The following is a 15,381-nucleotide window of genomic DNA, read 5'->3' as shown; positions in this document are numbered from 1 at the left end:
GACATTCATCAGTCTCATTTATGCTTCCATGTCATTGAATCTATTCTGTTCATCAGTTTATTAAGTTCTTTAGATTCCACATATAAGCGAGATCATGTGATATTTTTCTTTCACTGCCTGGCTTATTTCACTTAGCATAATATTCTCCAGGTCCATCCATACTGTCCCAAAGGGTACGAGCTTCTTCTTCTTTACAGCTGCATAGTATTCCACGGTGTAAATGTCCCACAGCTTTTTTATCCACTCATCTACTGATGGGCACTTGGGCTGTTTCCAGATCTTAGGTTCCTTTTTAAATTTTTTTTCTTGGGATGCTGGGGACCTAAGAATATTATTTGAAATATATCAACAGATGTATTTGGTGTGAATCATAAAAGCTGCAGTGCATTGCTTAAAACAATCAGTAATACTTTCTTCTATAATAATGACAAAAATAACAGTCAGCAGAGCTGTATTTCGAACCCCAAAAAAGCTGAAGACAAATACTTTGTAGAAATTCCTCAAAGAGTGTGACTAGTGTTTCCTTAACCCCCTGCCAGTATACCCAAAGAATCTTTCCAGATAAATTCACCCACACAGGTAATCAAATCTAAACATCACAGAAATAATTTGACATTAGTTAATTATTTGAGAAGCCAAAGACTTACCATTTTTTTCCAACCTTTTCCTCCATCTCCTCCCCCGCCTTTACTGCCTTAGCTTTTAAAGCCTCTTTAACATCAGAAGTAGTCATTCCTAGTTCATGTCAAAATCATCAGTACTTTGACAATTGGGATATTCTTTATCACTTTCTGTAACTGTCTTCATTTTTAGGCTAAGATTACAGGGTACTTCTTTTTTATTCTTTCTAGCTCGTAATGAAATAATTGTTTTTCATAGTGAGAATTTCTAGTAGTAAATTTTAAAGGGTGATTAATCATTTCATTTGATTTACTTATTATGATTTAACATATTGTCAAATGTTTCTATTATCTTAATATTACTTCTGATTTTGTTGATATAGATTTAATATAATACAGTCTTTTAAAAGTTTATATTCATACGTGTAGCACCCTAAATGGTTGGCCAGCTTTAAAATGTTGCCTTTCTTCCTAGGCCACACTAAAAGCCATTGAGTATTCTAATTGCTCATCACACTAAAGAAAAACTTTGTCTACCGCTTTTAAAAACAAACTGTGAATATGAAAATGTCTTCTGATGTGACTGCTTTAGAGGCTCAATAAAACAATTTAAATCCAGAAGAAAACATGTCCTAAAATGTTTGTCAGACAAAAAGTATGCAGCAGTAAATGATCTTTATTTTTCCTCAATCTGACTACATAATATATAAAATCACAAACTGTTTGGATTGCCAAGATTTTATTTTACTAATTACTAAAAGTAATTTTCTATTTTAGAAATGTTAAACAAACATTGGTATTTAGGAATGTATATTAGAAAAACTGTAAAAGGAATATTATAAAAAGCAGGAAAAGTAGAGCAATACACTGAAATAAGTTGGGGAAGATATTAATTTTAAGAAAAACAAACAGGAATCAAGTCTTTTTCTTAAAGAACTAATAAGACTCCTAAGAAATTGAAAGAACTTTTCAAAAAGCAAGATTAAAGGGAGATATACTCAGATGATAAGAAACAATGAAGTAAAAATGACAAATAAGCTACAATGACCTTAATTGAATAATATCTTAAAAGTCACTAACTATAAATGTCCACTGGTTTGAATCTGAACTCATTTAAGACCTTAACTGTTTTGGCTGAATTTTAATTTATGATTGTATAATATTAGGACTTCTTCAGATATTTGACTTTGTCAATTTATAGCTTTATAGGGTACACAAAGTTTTCTAGTTATGATTGAAATTTTTTTTTTAATCTTAAACCATACAATAGATTATAACATCTCTTTCAATGTTGACTTTTAAATATCAGAATAAGTGTAATTCCACTATAAACCACAGGGTGGGAGTGAAAGGCAAGAACTTGTGTTAAAGTAGCTTAAATACATAATTGCACTATCTTTAAAATACATGTGAAATGCTAAGGAGCTGTTGCTTGGTTTCTTCCTCTAATACAGCTACATTCCTCAGCAAAGAACCTATAACAAAATACAAAGGCATTGATTTAAATGTATAGGCCAATAATGGAAAAGAAATGTATACACACACACACACACACACACATATTTTTCCCCCCTAAACTTTCTGGTTATTTCAGGTGCTACTAGTGATTAGAGTAGCAATTTTGATCAATAGGTGGATCTGAGGAAATTCCTTGAATGATCAGTATTGGAAATAGTAATTGAAGGAGTTACCAGACAGAGATATTTTATGTCTTCATCCTGTTTTTCTACCTTCATTTTCCTTTCTCCCTTATTCTCATTTTCTTAAAAATCTATTCTATATATATAATCTATTATATATAATATATATAATTCATTATAGATATGTGTGTGCGTATGTGTGTGTGAACTATGTAAACTTATTTTTCAATGAGGAATATAAATTTTCATTGCGTTTTTGTTAACCCATTCTCATTTGAGTTTAGAAACAATTTAAATTGGTAATTATTTTGTATCTTTAAGGAAAGAAGACAAGAGGTTTCTTCTCCTAAAAAAGAAACTTCACCAGGGAGTCTTGGCATTCCTTTATCCCATGAAAGGTAGTTCTATATCTTTTTTTGCCAACTCTAAAAATTATAAATATTGAAATATATTCTTATTTACATATTTTTTAATTTTAGCAGTTGTAAGAAAATAGCAGCCTCTTAGAACTAGAAGAGACCAATCCAAGGCTCCTCGATGTGAAAATGACCTAAATAAGTTATACAGTTAATATAACTTATTCTCTAAAGCACTAATATTTTATATTGACTTTCTAGACCAAGTATTATAGCCACATTGTTTTAGATGAATGGCTGTTAATGTGAACTTTATCAAAGTGAGAAATATTTAGTTTTCTTCTACTTAAGATGCTTACAGAGAACAAAAGTCAATACATTGAAATTTCTAATATGAGAATGAGACAGTCAGTACAGTTGTGATACATGAATAAGTAGATATACTAGTCTGCCCTATACTTATGTATTAGAACTTTTAATTTATCACTTACTTTGTTCCTGAGTCTCCAAACACTAGAATTGTTTTTTGGGGACATTTTGTAGGAATTGAAAACATTTTTTAACTTTAATTTTTCCATAATTATTTTGTGGTACATAACAAGGTGCTATGTAAGTTTATTTATAATTAAAGTATATTTGAAGGAATAGCATTACATTTTTAAATATTGATTTGATTTTAGGAGTTATATAGAGAAGACTTTCTGGGATCTGAAAGCAGAATTTCATAGAATATGCATGCTAGCAAAAGCTCAAAAAGACCACTTAAGCAAACTTAATGTCCCAGCCACTGGAACTGGTAAGGTTTGATTTAATGTGACATTAATATTGTTGATAATATTAATTTTATTAGTTGACATTTCTTTTTGATTATGGAAATATTTCTGAGTGCTGTTTAAGTTTTGTAATGTATAACTTTATGTAATTTATTGGCTTTTTCCCTCTTTATTGTGTATGGTACATATAGATTAAATTGAATGGCATAGTTACTAATCATCTTAATGAGAAGTTTCACCTTGGAAAAAGTACAAATAAAGAGAGATTAATCAAAGAACTTATATGTATATATTCATAACCCATGGACACAGATAATAGTGTGGAGAAGGCCTGGGAGGGCAGATGTGGGGTGGAGGGGGGAAGAGGGATATCTGTAATACTTTCAACAATAAAGATAAATTTTTAAGACTATATAAATATATATAGGCTATATCTTTCAAAGTTTTCAGTTACTATTCAGGGGTCTTATAAAACTAATTCATGTGTTAGTAAGCAACCTTAAAGCTGTACTGCCATATATTAGCTGAGTTAAATTGTAACATCAGGTTTGTTTTTAACTTCTGTCTGAAGGTTAGTTGAACACTATAGATAGATGCTTGTAATTTGGTTTGAGAATTAACATTACACATTTTGTGAGGCCAGTTCTGTTGGAGGCACAAAGTACAAATTTAGTATTAAAAAAATGAATTAAAAGGAACATCTGTTTTACACATGTGCTGCAGTGTTTTTTTTAAAAACTTCACCCTTTCCTAAAACCTCAGGCTGGCTTCCTGGTGTTTGCATCAGTAGTTCATATGAATAGCAAAGTACTGGGGACTGAACCAGGCTACCAAGCCCTTCTGTAAACGAAAGGCAGGTAAACTGATCACTTACGACAAATTCTCCTTTCCCCTTGTGATTTAAGATACTCTGCATGCAGTTCCCAAGAGATGTGATTTACAGTTTTCACTCTGAAAGATGTTGCAACAGTGCTGACTGACACCCCTTTAATTAAAGATCACTTTTCATTTCTTAGAGCTCTTATATGGAGGCTATATAAAAGTCATTCTATAGTGTAAATTCACTTTTTGTTTGGTACCGCCATTTTATTTTCAGAAAAGGAACACCATGTTGTGTTGGAAAAACAAAATAATCTTTGTAGATAGGCATAATTTATTGCTTCTCCTCCCTTCCTCCCACCACTCCAAAAAGAACTCTAATTTTTCCATCTTAATTTTTGTCATTTTCCTTAGAGACTGATCTTCTGTGCCAACTAAAAACACTAAGTACTGCTTAAGTGAAAGAATTATTTTTACTTAAAATGTATTAGCTATAGTAGTACCTAGAATTCATAAACATGCTTTTTTGAATATTAACATCTTATCAAAACATTGGAATGGTGATATATTTGTTGGCCTTACCACATTATCAATGGCTTAATACTTTGACCATTTTTAAATTGCACAGGTCTAAATCTAGTATGTATCTGTCAACTAGAACACTGAGTGTTTAACTTCAATTTCTTCCCCACTAATGCTGCTTCCTAACATTATTCTTGCGCTTTATAATAACTGTCACAAATAATAAATGTAATATTATCCTTGAAATGTTTTAGATCTGTTGTGCTACAGATTCCACTGAAGTTTTGCTGGGTCCAAACAGAAACCAAAATATCAAATATTAGGCTGCTGACAGTAGTAGAGCCAAAAGGGAAAGAAATATTTTAGAAAAAGATGCCTAGGCATGTTTTTTAAGGATAAAATGCTAACTTGAAAAAGTATAAAGGAACCATTTCAAATGTGATTTGCATAATACATCTGGAAAAAAACTACATTTAATATTATTTTCCCTGTTTCTTGTTAAAATTTTATTTTTAAATAAACATAATTTATGAAAATTGCTTTTAGCAGATTTGTACATTTCCTTTTTATTACTTTCTTTTTTCTTCCACATATGGCAATAACCTTGAGAAGGGATAAAGATAAAATGTATGTTTAAGCAAATATGGCTTCAAAAAAAAGCACTGTTTGGTATAAAGGAGGGTTCTATTTCAGTGGAGATCAACAGAAAAGAATATAGGATTACAGGGTCACAAATAATCATTAGATCTTTTTTTTGTCAGTATACAAGTTAAACTGTAAAGTAGTCTAAATGAACAGCTTGTACTTAAAATTTAAAGATCTAAAAATATTTCTCATTTTACATTTTTTACATTTTTTCCCTTGTAAAAATAAGTTTTCTTGAAATAAACAAAATAGAAAAGCAATTTGCTCACCTGATCATGTTTCTCAGTATACTGTTAGGATGAGAAGTGCTTTCATGCACCTCATTTGAGTTTTAAGTTTTCTAAGTGTGGATTTCTAAAAGTCTTAAAAATGTTAAGTTAAAATTTTTGTTTGGTAGATAGTATCTTTCATTGTTTGAGCAGATTAATTCCGAAGATTTTTTAATGTAGCCGAGGCATGCCAGCTAACTATATTGAAAGAAAATATCTGCTTTAGTACAGGTGTTGGGTTTTCCATGTTTTGTTCACAGGGAGGATAGGTCAGCTACTGGAAAAGAAATTCACAGCACATTTCTGTCATTTTGTGGATGTTCAACTTGGCATAATGGTCCAGAGCACAGGCTCTAGAGTTAGGCTACCTGGGTCCCAGTGCCAGATCTACCACTCATCCATTAGCCAAGCAGCCTTGGAATTACCCCTCCATGCCTCCTTTCCTCATTGGTAAAGTGGGGATAATATAGTACCTACCACGTGATTATTTTGAGTATTAAATGAATTAGTGTACATACAATGACTATAATAGTGCATAGCACATAGAAGCACTATTAATGTTGCTATTATCAGCAGCAGCAGACTCTTCTTGTGACAATCATTTTGATAAGTGTTTCTTCCTTCTCAGGTGTTACAGTATTTGGGTGCCTCAACAGTTGGTTCTCCTGATTTGTTATTTGCAATTAGCAAGTGTAATCTACAAAGAAAGCACTGTTTCCTAGAATTTCCTGCCACTCTTAAATTTACTACTAGGAAAATGACTACTTGACAGTTAATGGACTTTAAGAACCTCAGCGGACAAAGAAATGTTGCTAAACAGTTGAACTTGGCCTCAATTACTGTACCACTCCCAGTCCCAGATTATCTAGTAAATGTAGATTATTATACCCAGCTCTGTGGGGAAGAGCATACAAACTCTTGCAGAATGCTCTTATTGAGGGTATACTAATTCCAGGCTCTGGGCGAGGAGTAAGTGGAAAACAAAACACAGGGTAGAGCCCTCAGAAGCCTACTTTAAGCATCAAGTAAGAAAGGTATGCCTGCAGATGCAGTGCAGAGTGTTTAGTCTGCAGAGCACCCAAGAGCCATGCCTAAACCATGCCATCCAGATAAATTAATGTTTAAGCCAAGGAATGAAGAACAAATAAGAGTTAGGCAAAAGGTGCTAGGAGAGGACACCAGGCAGTCTGCACGGCATGTGCAAAAACCCAGAAACGAGAGCTCTTTTGGAGCACTCTACTGAAGTCCACCGTAGCTGGGGTAAGAGGTGAAACAGGTATAGTGCAAATAAAATGGAGAGGCGACGGGCTGAGGGCCATGGAGATCCATGAAGAGGTTTTATTAGGAAGGTAGCTAGACCTGATTTGTACTTTAGAAATACGAAGGGGGGGCAGTATGTAGAAAATGGATTAAATAGGAGATAAAATTAGAGGCACGGAAGCAGTGTGAAGGCTATTGTAATAATCCAATAAGAGAAGGTGGTTTGTACTGAAGGCAGAAGGTATATAACACAGGGAACCAAAGAGGTTGGTTGCATTGTGCTACAGTCATGTCTAAACAGAAAATATTGTTTTGGAACGTAATGTAGCACGAGCCTGCAAAGACCCTAGAGGAAGGGAAAGGAACTGACATTTGTTAAGTGCCTACTAACCTGGACAGACACTGTGCAAGGTGCTCTTCTGCTTACACCATCTGCATTGGTCAATTTTCCATTTGTGAATGTACAACTTCGTTGATAATTACCGTGTTAAAATGGTAGTCATTTTTAATTTTTACCATTTGTCCATTTAATGAAAATACACACATTATCAACTTCCAACTTCACTGTCTTCTTGAAGTAACATTGTAGAGCATAATTGAGCTTTTTCTAATGTCTCAGGATCATCAACATGGAGACTGCTTTGATTGTTGTTTTTTGTTTTGGTTTGGGGTTTTTTGGTTTTATTTTGTTTTTTGTTTTTTTCATTGAGAAATGGAGCCCCTGCTGACCCTAAACAAGACTGCACTATTTTCTGAGTTCTTATATCTGTTTTTTTTGTTTTTCCTGTCCCTTCCCCTGACTTCAGTTCTTGTTGATACGTATATCTGCCTTCAACAACTCATATCCATACCTTTTAATTTGCTGCTTCTAACCAGCTATGAGTTAGGGAAACATCATCAAGCTTGTTAGAGTAAATCTTAAATGAGAATAGGAGCAAAATTCGTGTATCTGTGGAGCTTAAGGCTCTGATTCTGACTCCTGAGAAGCTGTTTACTTACTTTTTAGCTTTGCCTATGTCCTAGAGAGCTGAACTTGTTGGACAAGTAACTTCTAGATAAATGAGCTACAGAGCCCTTGTGTCTGTCTACCTGGTGTCTGCCTATTGTCTACAGAGGCCTTTTTTACATCTATGAGATGAGAGAGTTGTGTATTCACATATAATTTGCTGAGCACGCATCCCACAATTTTATCCTTTTGCCCCCGCTCGCTTCTCCCTCCCACCCCCAGCACCACCACCTCTCACAGGTTACTGAGAGCAGACAGCGGCTGTATTGATTGGTGGTATGCTTTGTCACACAGTGATATTAGGGAAAATAAATTACCTAATTCATACAGATTCTTAACCTGTAAGAAATATATATATATATGTTATATATATACATTTATAATGCATACTTATATATATAAAGGATTTTCCCTTTTAACAACTTATTTGTCTAATAAACAAGCTCACAGTTGTAGGTTCTCTTCCTGACAAAATGTTTAAATGTATACACTACAAGCAAATATTTTCCTGGGTGGTTTTTTTTAAGTGTAGAGCAGTAGAACTGTGAACAAGATGCAAAGCTTACAGCAAAAGACCTGGGAAAAGACAAATCAGTTAAACTGCAGCTAATAAGCTATGTTCCGCTCACTCGCTGGAGAATGCTAATATTTCTGGGTAAGATGATAGCAAATGTAAAAAATTCCAGTTGTCTTCAGTTGCTATAAAAACCAATAGAAAAAAATAATACTCATCTGCCCAAAGCTAATTGAACATTCAGATTGTTAAGTACAATTGGAATGTGACTTTTTCTTTCGTGTTCTTTTTCTTGCAGAAACACAGTGCTCAGTGCCTATACAGTGTACGGATAAAGCAGATAAACAAGAAGTGCTGTTTAAGCCTCAGGCTAAAGATGATATAAATAGAAGTGCACCCTGCATCACATCTGTCACACCAAGAGGACTGGGCCGAGATGAGGAGGACACCTCTTTTGAATCACTTTCTAAATTCAATGTCAAGTTTCCACCTGTGGACAGTGACTCTGCTTTCTTACACAGCACTCCAGAAAGACCCAACATCCTCCGTCCTGCCGCATCTGAGGCTGTGTGCCAGGATGAATTCAATATGGAAATCAGAGACGACCCGGGAAACTTTGCTAAAACAGAAGAAACTTTTTTTGGAATTCAGGGAATTGACCCTATAACTTCAGATATACAAAACCTTAAAACAACTGACAATACAAAATCCTCAAATCTTGTAAACACTTGTATCAGGACGACTCTGGATAGAGCTCCGTGTTTGCCACCTGGAGACCATAATGCATTGTATGTAAATACATTCCCACTTCAGAAACTCTCTGATGCACCTTGTCCTTCACTTGATTCCCCGGGAAAAGCTATCCGAGGACCACAGCAGGTAACTGTTTTGCATTAACAAATATATTATGTGTGAACACACATTTTGCCAAACAGATATGCATCTCTTTCAGGTTATCAGACATCCTTTTAAACTAATGACTAGCCATATTTAAGCTCTCAATAAAAAATCGAAGCTCTATAATAAATGACAGGAAAGTATAAGAGGTAAATATGATAAAGCTCTGTTATAAAGTACCCTGAAACTTAAGGCACATGTTAAAATGCATGTAAGCCTTATGCATATCTAGCGTGTGCCACTTTCTTTGTCCCTTTTTCAGAGCTCTTTTGCTCAGCATCAGTGTTATAACAGGATTATCTATTAAATGTCATACTGTGAAACAAATGGCATTTTTCTGTTAGAAAGTTTGTGTAGATCATACTCATCTTTACAAGAATCCATGATGTTTCATAAGTAAATAATTGCATTGTATATTCCTCTTTATGAAAATAAGCAATCTGTCTTTCAGCCAATGCTCCTGTTACATTCTCAGTTACACAGTACGTAGATCTGTAGGGTTTAGTTTTGGTTGGTTTCTAACCTGGCACTGAACATGCAGCCTAATATATTTTAAATAGTCTCTGCATATATATGATTTTAATCAAATACTTTAGTGTTCCTAAAGCTCGCAGACTGCTTAACGCCCCCCAATCCACTCATACCACCTTTTTTATTCAGGTGCTATCACAGGATAATTCTTTCTGTTTAAAAGAAATTTTTTTAATACCTGAAGGCAAATGAAAATATATAATTGTTAAAATAAACAGACACTCATGAAAATAGATTAGTGTAAATGTCTATATAACTTGCAAATATTTGTTTGATTTCTCTTTTCTTAAACAACTTGATGAATACCCTTTGGCTTTATAAGTACTCTCATAGGCTATATAGACTTTTAAATCAGCATACAAAGGACGCAGTAGCCAAGCTGAGGTATATTTTAGTAGTTAGGAAAAGTAGGCATCTCTGACAATAAGCTTTAATTATAAACTCACTTATGTTCTACATTGTACCTTATTTCACATTATAGTCTCAGTGATAGTTACTACTAAATGAAGCAAATTAAACAATTTCATTTATTGCAAGTAGAATTCCTGTGGAGCTGTGAAGTACATCAGTTCTAATGCTTATTACTTTTTTCTCCATTATATCTCTTGCTTGTTCTTTTACTAGTTAGTCTGTACATTCATGTTTCAGTAGATGGCACCCTGCATTGTGCATTTGCTTTCTATGCTAGAGCAGGGAAACAGCTGGTATGTGATTACAACTTGATGGAAAAGTATTCAGCTTAAAAAATGCAGGAGAATTGGTGTTGAGCTGTCACAAGACACAGGGCCTAAGGTTAGATAATTGTTATTTTGGCAGGAAAAGCAAAATTAGTTTGTTTTGAAGGCCATGTTACAGTTTAGGATTGAAAGAATATTTCTTAAAATGGGTTTTTAAAAATATTGTGCTATTTTATTTGTATTAATAAAGCTAGTATGATAAATACAAAATTCTTGAGTTGAAATAACAAAGAGGAGTGAAATTGTGGTTACATATTAATCATTACTACGGAACACTTTTTTTATACATTCTGCTATCATTACAAAGTCTAAAATATATCTGCTTATTTTTGCTTGTGACTTTCTTTTCTTCCTACTTTTGCTGAGTCAGTCATTGGGGCCCCAGGTGAGTTCCATGAAGAGATCAAATCTTAATTAATAGCCCCTACCAGAGAAAGATAAAGACAGACTTTGAAGATAAATTGGCAGAAGATTGGCTCACCAAATTTAGAAGCTAAATTGCTTCTAAGTCTGCTTCATATTATTTTATAGATCTTAATAATAATTATTTTAACATAACTTTTATATTTATATCTAAATCAATTTCCCATTAGGGTGGTACATAATAATTTCACTTTGTCTTTAAACTGCAAGCAGTAAAATTTAAATCTACTTAACTAGATATTTGCTTATATACTCAAAATTACTACTTTTTATTATCAAGAAGATTTTTCCAAACATTATTTTATCTGAAATTTCAAAATGCATATTTTAAATACTACTATTTTATGTGATAAAATTACCACTTTTCACAAAAGGAATTGAGTCAGTGTTGTTATACGCCCTCTCTTCTGATGTCTGAATGTATCCTGGTACTTAGGCTCTGTATATCTGCACCAAGTGTACACAGCTGTCCAGTTAAATGTTTGTAAGAAGACAGTGATGTCACAAAATCCAGATGCTTCAATTAGTGATACATATACTGTTTTTGTAAATGATTGGTTAACTAGAATGAAAGAGATTGGTTAAGGGAATGAAAACTAACACTGTATGAGATTTTGGACTAGGCTGTTACTTTAAAAACATAGTAGTAATAGGAGCATAAAGGTAACTCTTTAAATTGACTTTTTGAGGTGATTTTCCTCAAACTATCAGAATTTAGCTATGTCACAGTAATTTATCTATGCAAAGTAAGAAAGCATGTATAAAAAATAATGTGGCTTGCAGCACTTTAGGAAAATAAGATATTCCAGTCAACAAGTATTTATTGAGCACCTACTTTGGAACTAAATGCTTTTCCTTGCCTTTCTAGGTTATTGTTTGTTTGTTTTTTAAAGAATAAATTCAGTTATTTAAGGGTATTTATATGCTGCTTATAAATGGAGGTAGTTTTGTTGAATTATGATTTTCTATAATTCTTTAATTAGGTAACCATTAACAGGTTTCACTTCATTCAGCCACAAAAAGGAATAAAGAAGGCCAGACTATGCACTATGTAACAGGAGCAAAATAAGAAATCAAAAAAATGAATCCAATATTAGATTTTGTTAAATGATTAATTTAAATATTTGTGGTTTTAAAAAAACATGATCAGTGGAATTTGTTTGGTACTTACAAAGAAAAAATCTTTTCGAAAGTTGAAAAAACATTTGTGTATGATTTGTTCATTGTGTATTTGCTTATAAATAGTGCAATTTGAATTGCTCTTCGTCACAGTGCAAGTATATACCTCTCACATCTAGTGTTCTATGTCTTAATAAAGGCCCTATACCTTAAGGTTTCTGTTGTAAAATAGGAAAGACAGAATTTAATTTTTAAATTCTCAATTATTCACTGTTGTTCCAAAACTGCCTTTGTGATACGAGTATTAAAATATGCTGGTGTTTAAAGTTTGAAGATTTTTAAATATGTGAAGATAAAGTGCATGTATGTGTACTTTAAGTGATTCTTAATCAAAGGTTAGTTATACCCCTTATGAAGAAGAGAATTGAGTCATGTCTCACACTAACTCTATTGAAAGGTAACTTATTAGGGAATCTCATATGTATGCACGTAACCCATTCAAAAAATTTGAATTTGAAATTCAATGAAAATTTATTTTAACTACAAATAACAGGAGATGTTTTTCTTTGTATCCTGCAGCCCATTTGGAAGCCCTCTCCTAATCAAGGCAGTGATTTATCATCGGTACTAAGTCGCAAAGGCTCAGAACTGAATATATCTCAAGTATGTGAATTCTGTCAAACAGTTTTCCCACCATCAGGTACTTCCAGGGGAGATTTCCTCCGGCATCTTAATTCACACTTTAATGAGAAGACTTAAGACGGATTTGAAAACAGACATATCAAGTTCTATGTGATGATTTGGGCTTTCTAATACTATAAATACTTGATTGCAAACTTAGTTCAAGATCATCTATTGAAAAATCACAGCTATTTGAATTTTTCTAAACTTATATTGTTACTTTCCTTTATTATCTTTTAAAAGATTAAACTGCAGTTGATTGTATTCATGTTTACAGTGTGTATGACCATAATTTATGTTTGCTTCAACTGTCTAAGCTTATTGCTTGGAATTCTAGTTAGAGCTGTTGAATTTGGTGATTTCAAATATTTGTAGGGTTTTTTCATTTGTTTTCATTAAAACTTTTAAATTATTTGTGCTCTATGTGATGTTCTTTTTTAATAAACCTATAATACAGAATAGCAGACAGCATAAACATTTAAGTTAATACAAAACCTAAGACATTTGTTGCCTAGTGAAAAACAGTGGTAGAACTATTTAAACACTTTAGGTTTTTAAAAATAATATACAGGGTTTTAATTTTTACTGTGTAGCTACATGATGAAATGAATTAAGTATTTAAAGACTTACTTATATTGTGATCATTAATGTGTTCTTTGTTCCTGAGTAAAAAAATATAAAGGAAATAAAACACAGCACATTTTTTGGAAGTTTATAAAATGCATGTTTTATTTCCAGTAACTTGATAGAAGGGTGATACCAGACCTGGTCATATTTTATTACAACTAATAGATCACTTTGAATTTTTAAATTATTTTTCAAACTAAACTTACTGAAGAAACATTTGTGTTTAATGGGAGCAAATCTAAAACCCTATAAGAATGATATCCATATTTATTAATTTATATTGGTAATATTCACATTCTTGTTGAGAAATTTGTTATTTGTTGTTAGCAGCCTGATTGACATTTAAGAGGATACCAGTTCAGAAGGCTGCAGAATTTTGTTTAAAATGACACTTCCCCTTCATTTTCTTCCCTGTGATTCTTGTCTTTTAGGTTTCTCTTCCTCCCCCACCCCAATTTTTAAAAATGTTTGAGGCATGACTTCAGTTTTATGAAGTAAACATTGATTTGCAACTCTCAAAACAGAAATTTCAGCCTTCTTTGGAGCATGTGTTTTGAAAAGCTGTAGGGTTTAGGATGAGGGAATTGGAGCAGGCCCGTGTGCCACAGTGAAGAGCCTTAACTTGAGGAAGAATGAGAGCAGTGCCTCAACCTCCCAGGGTGCCAAACACATCTCACTGACGTCTTCCTCACCAAGGTGACACAGGGATTGTTAGGTTTCCCGTGAAGGGTTCTTTCTTTCCCGTTGCCACTGGGGCTGAATGAAAACGCCTAGACAATTCTCCAAGTCTCTTCCCTTCCCCACCCCCACCTTCTACCCACCCAGCCCTCCTCACTTCTTCCCCCACATACACAACATTAAAAATAAAAACTTCCCAGCGTGTACCAGCCAGAATATACCACTGTACCTATCCTGAAAGGGGGTTCTTTTTCTCTCTCCTCCTCTGGAAGAGGAAAAGCCCCTCACACAGTTGACATCCGCTAGACTACTGACAACCAAGAGAAATTACAGCCCAGAAAGTGACTCAAATTCAAGTGTATCTCCGACCCCTCTTCTCCAGTCAACTCTTTTCCCACCTCCACCACTTGTAGTAAGAGCAGGGAATTCTTGTTTTCTTTTGGTTCTAGTGCTGCCAACTTCCGAGGGACAAAGGCCCTCTTGGGCCACAGAGGAGGCAGCCTGGCGAGCAGGCTGCAGTCCCGCACTGCAGAGGTGGTGCTGGCTGCAGCTTGCGAGGTGGGGTGGCCACCCTCTGGCTCTTTATTACTGAGTCGTGCAGGGCTGCATCTTGGCATCTGGTAAGCGTGGCCGGGTAAGAACAGCTCCCAGGTAAAAAAGCTGCACACACGAAACGCTGGGTTTGAAAAAACCACCCCCGCCGAGGCGAGGCAGTTGTGAGCGGGACGCCTGAGAAGTGGGAGGTGAATGTCCCCGGGAGGGCCCCCCGGTGCAGCTTTCCCCGGAGGCTGAGGCTGCTGCCAGCGGGGACATCTGCTTTCTTACACTCGCGCCTGGCTCACCCCGCCCCCTCAGCCCGGGTTGCGTGGTTATTTTACCAACACGGGGGGAGGGAGAGCTCGAGGAGGCAGAAAGGGGGTGGATGGGAGCTCAGGAGATGTCTTCCCACTCCCCCACGTCCCCTCCTTTTTCTTTCACATCTTTTAACCTTCAAGGTAAAGACTTTATAAATATGAACGGTGAGCTTGGCTTGTCCGCGGCTCCGAGGCCCGCCTTCTGCTCGCGCGGCTCGCGGGCGCCGGCCCGCCCTCCCCTCCAGCCGCCCTGGGGTCGGGCGGGTTCCGCGGGTTCCGCGGGGCCGGCGGGTGCGCCCAGGCTGCCGCGCCGCCTCTCCCCGGCTGCTGCCTCGACAGCTGCTTGTAGCTACAGTAATTAGACTGTCAGTGCTTGTTAGGGGAGAGCGGGGAGAACGCGCTTCTGACAG

At 35.1% G+C, this 15,381-nt stretch overlaps 1 protein-coding gene across 6 annotated transcripts in view; it reads left to right on the top strand.

The window, feature by feature from the left end:
• TANK (TRAF family member associated NFKB activator) overlaps window positions 1–13,226 on the top strand; it is a 73,412-nt gene extending 60,186 nt beyond the window's left edge. For all 6 annotated transcript variants that reach the window (XM_081142264.1, XM_081142262.1, XM_081142263.1 and 3 more), the window contains exons 5-8: window positions 2,582–2,658; window positions 3,297–3,412; window positions 8,723–9,303; window positions 12,711–13,226. In XM_081142264.1, the coding sequence (XP_080998390.1) occupies window positions 2,582–2,658; window positions 3,297–3,412; window positions 8,723–9,303; window positions 12,711–12,890 (954 nt within the window). In that variant the 3' untranslated portion in view covers window positions 12,891–13,226. The remainder of the gene's footprint in view (window positions 1–2,581; window positions 2,659–3,296; window positions 3,413–8,722; window positions 9,304–12,710) is intronic.
• The last annotated feature ends 2,155 nt before the right edge of the window (window positions 13,227–15,381 follow it).

This window comes from Miniopterus schreibersii, assembly GCF_964146895.1.
Source record: "Miniopterus schreibersii genome assembly, chromosome: 7".
Taxonomy (NCBI): Eukaryota; Metazoa; Chordata; class Mammalia; order Chiroptera; family Miniopteridae; genus Miniopterus; species Miniopterus schreibersii.
This window is presented reverse-complemented; position numbering and strand designations above follow the sequence as displayed.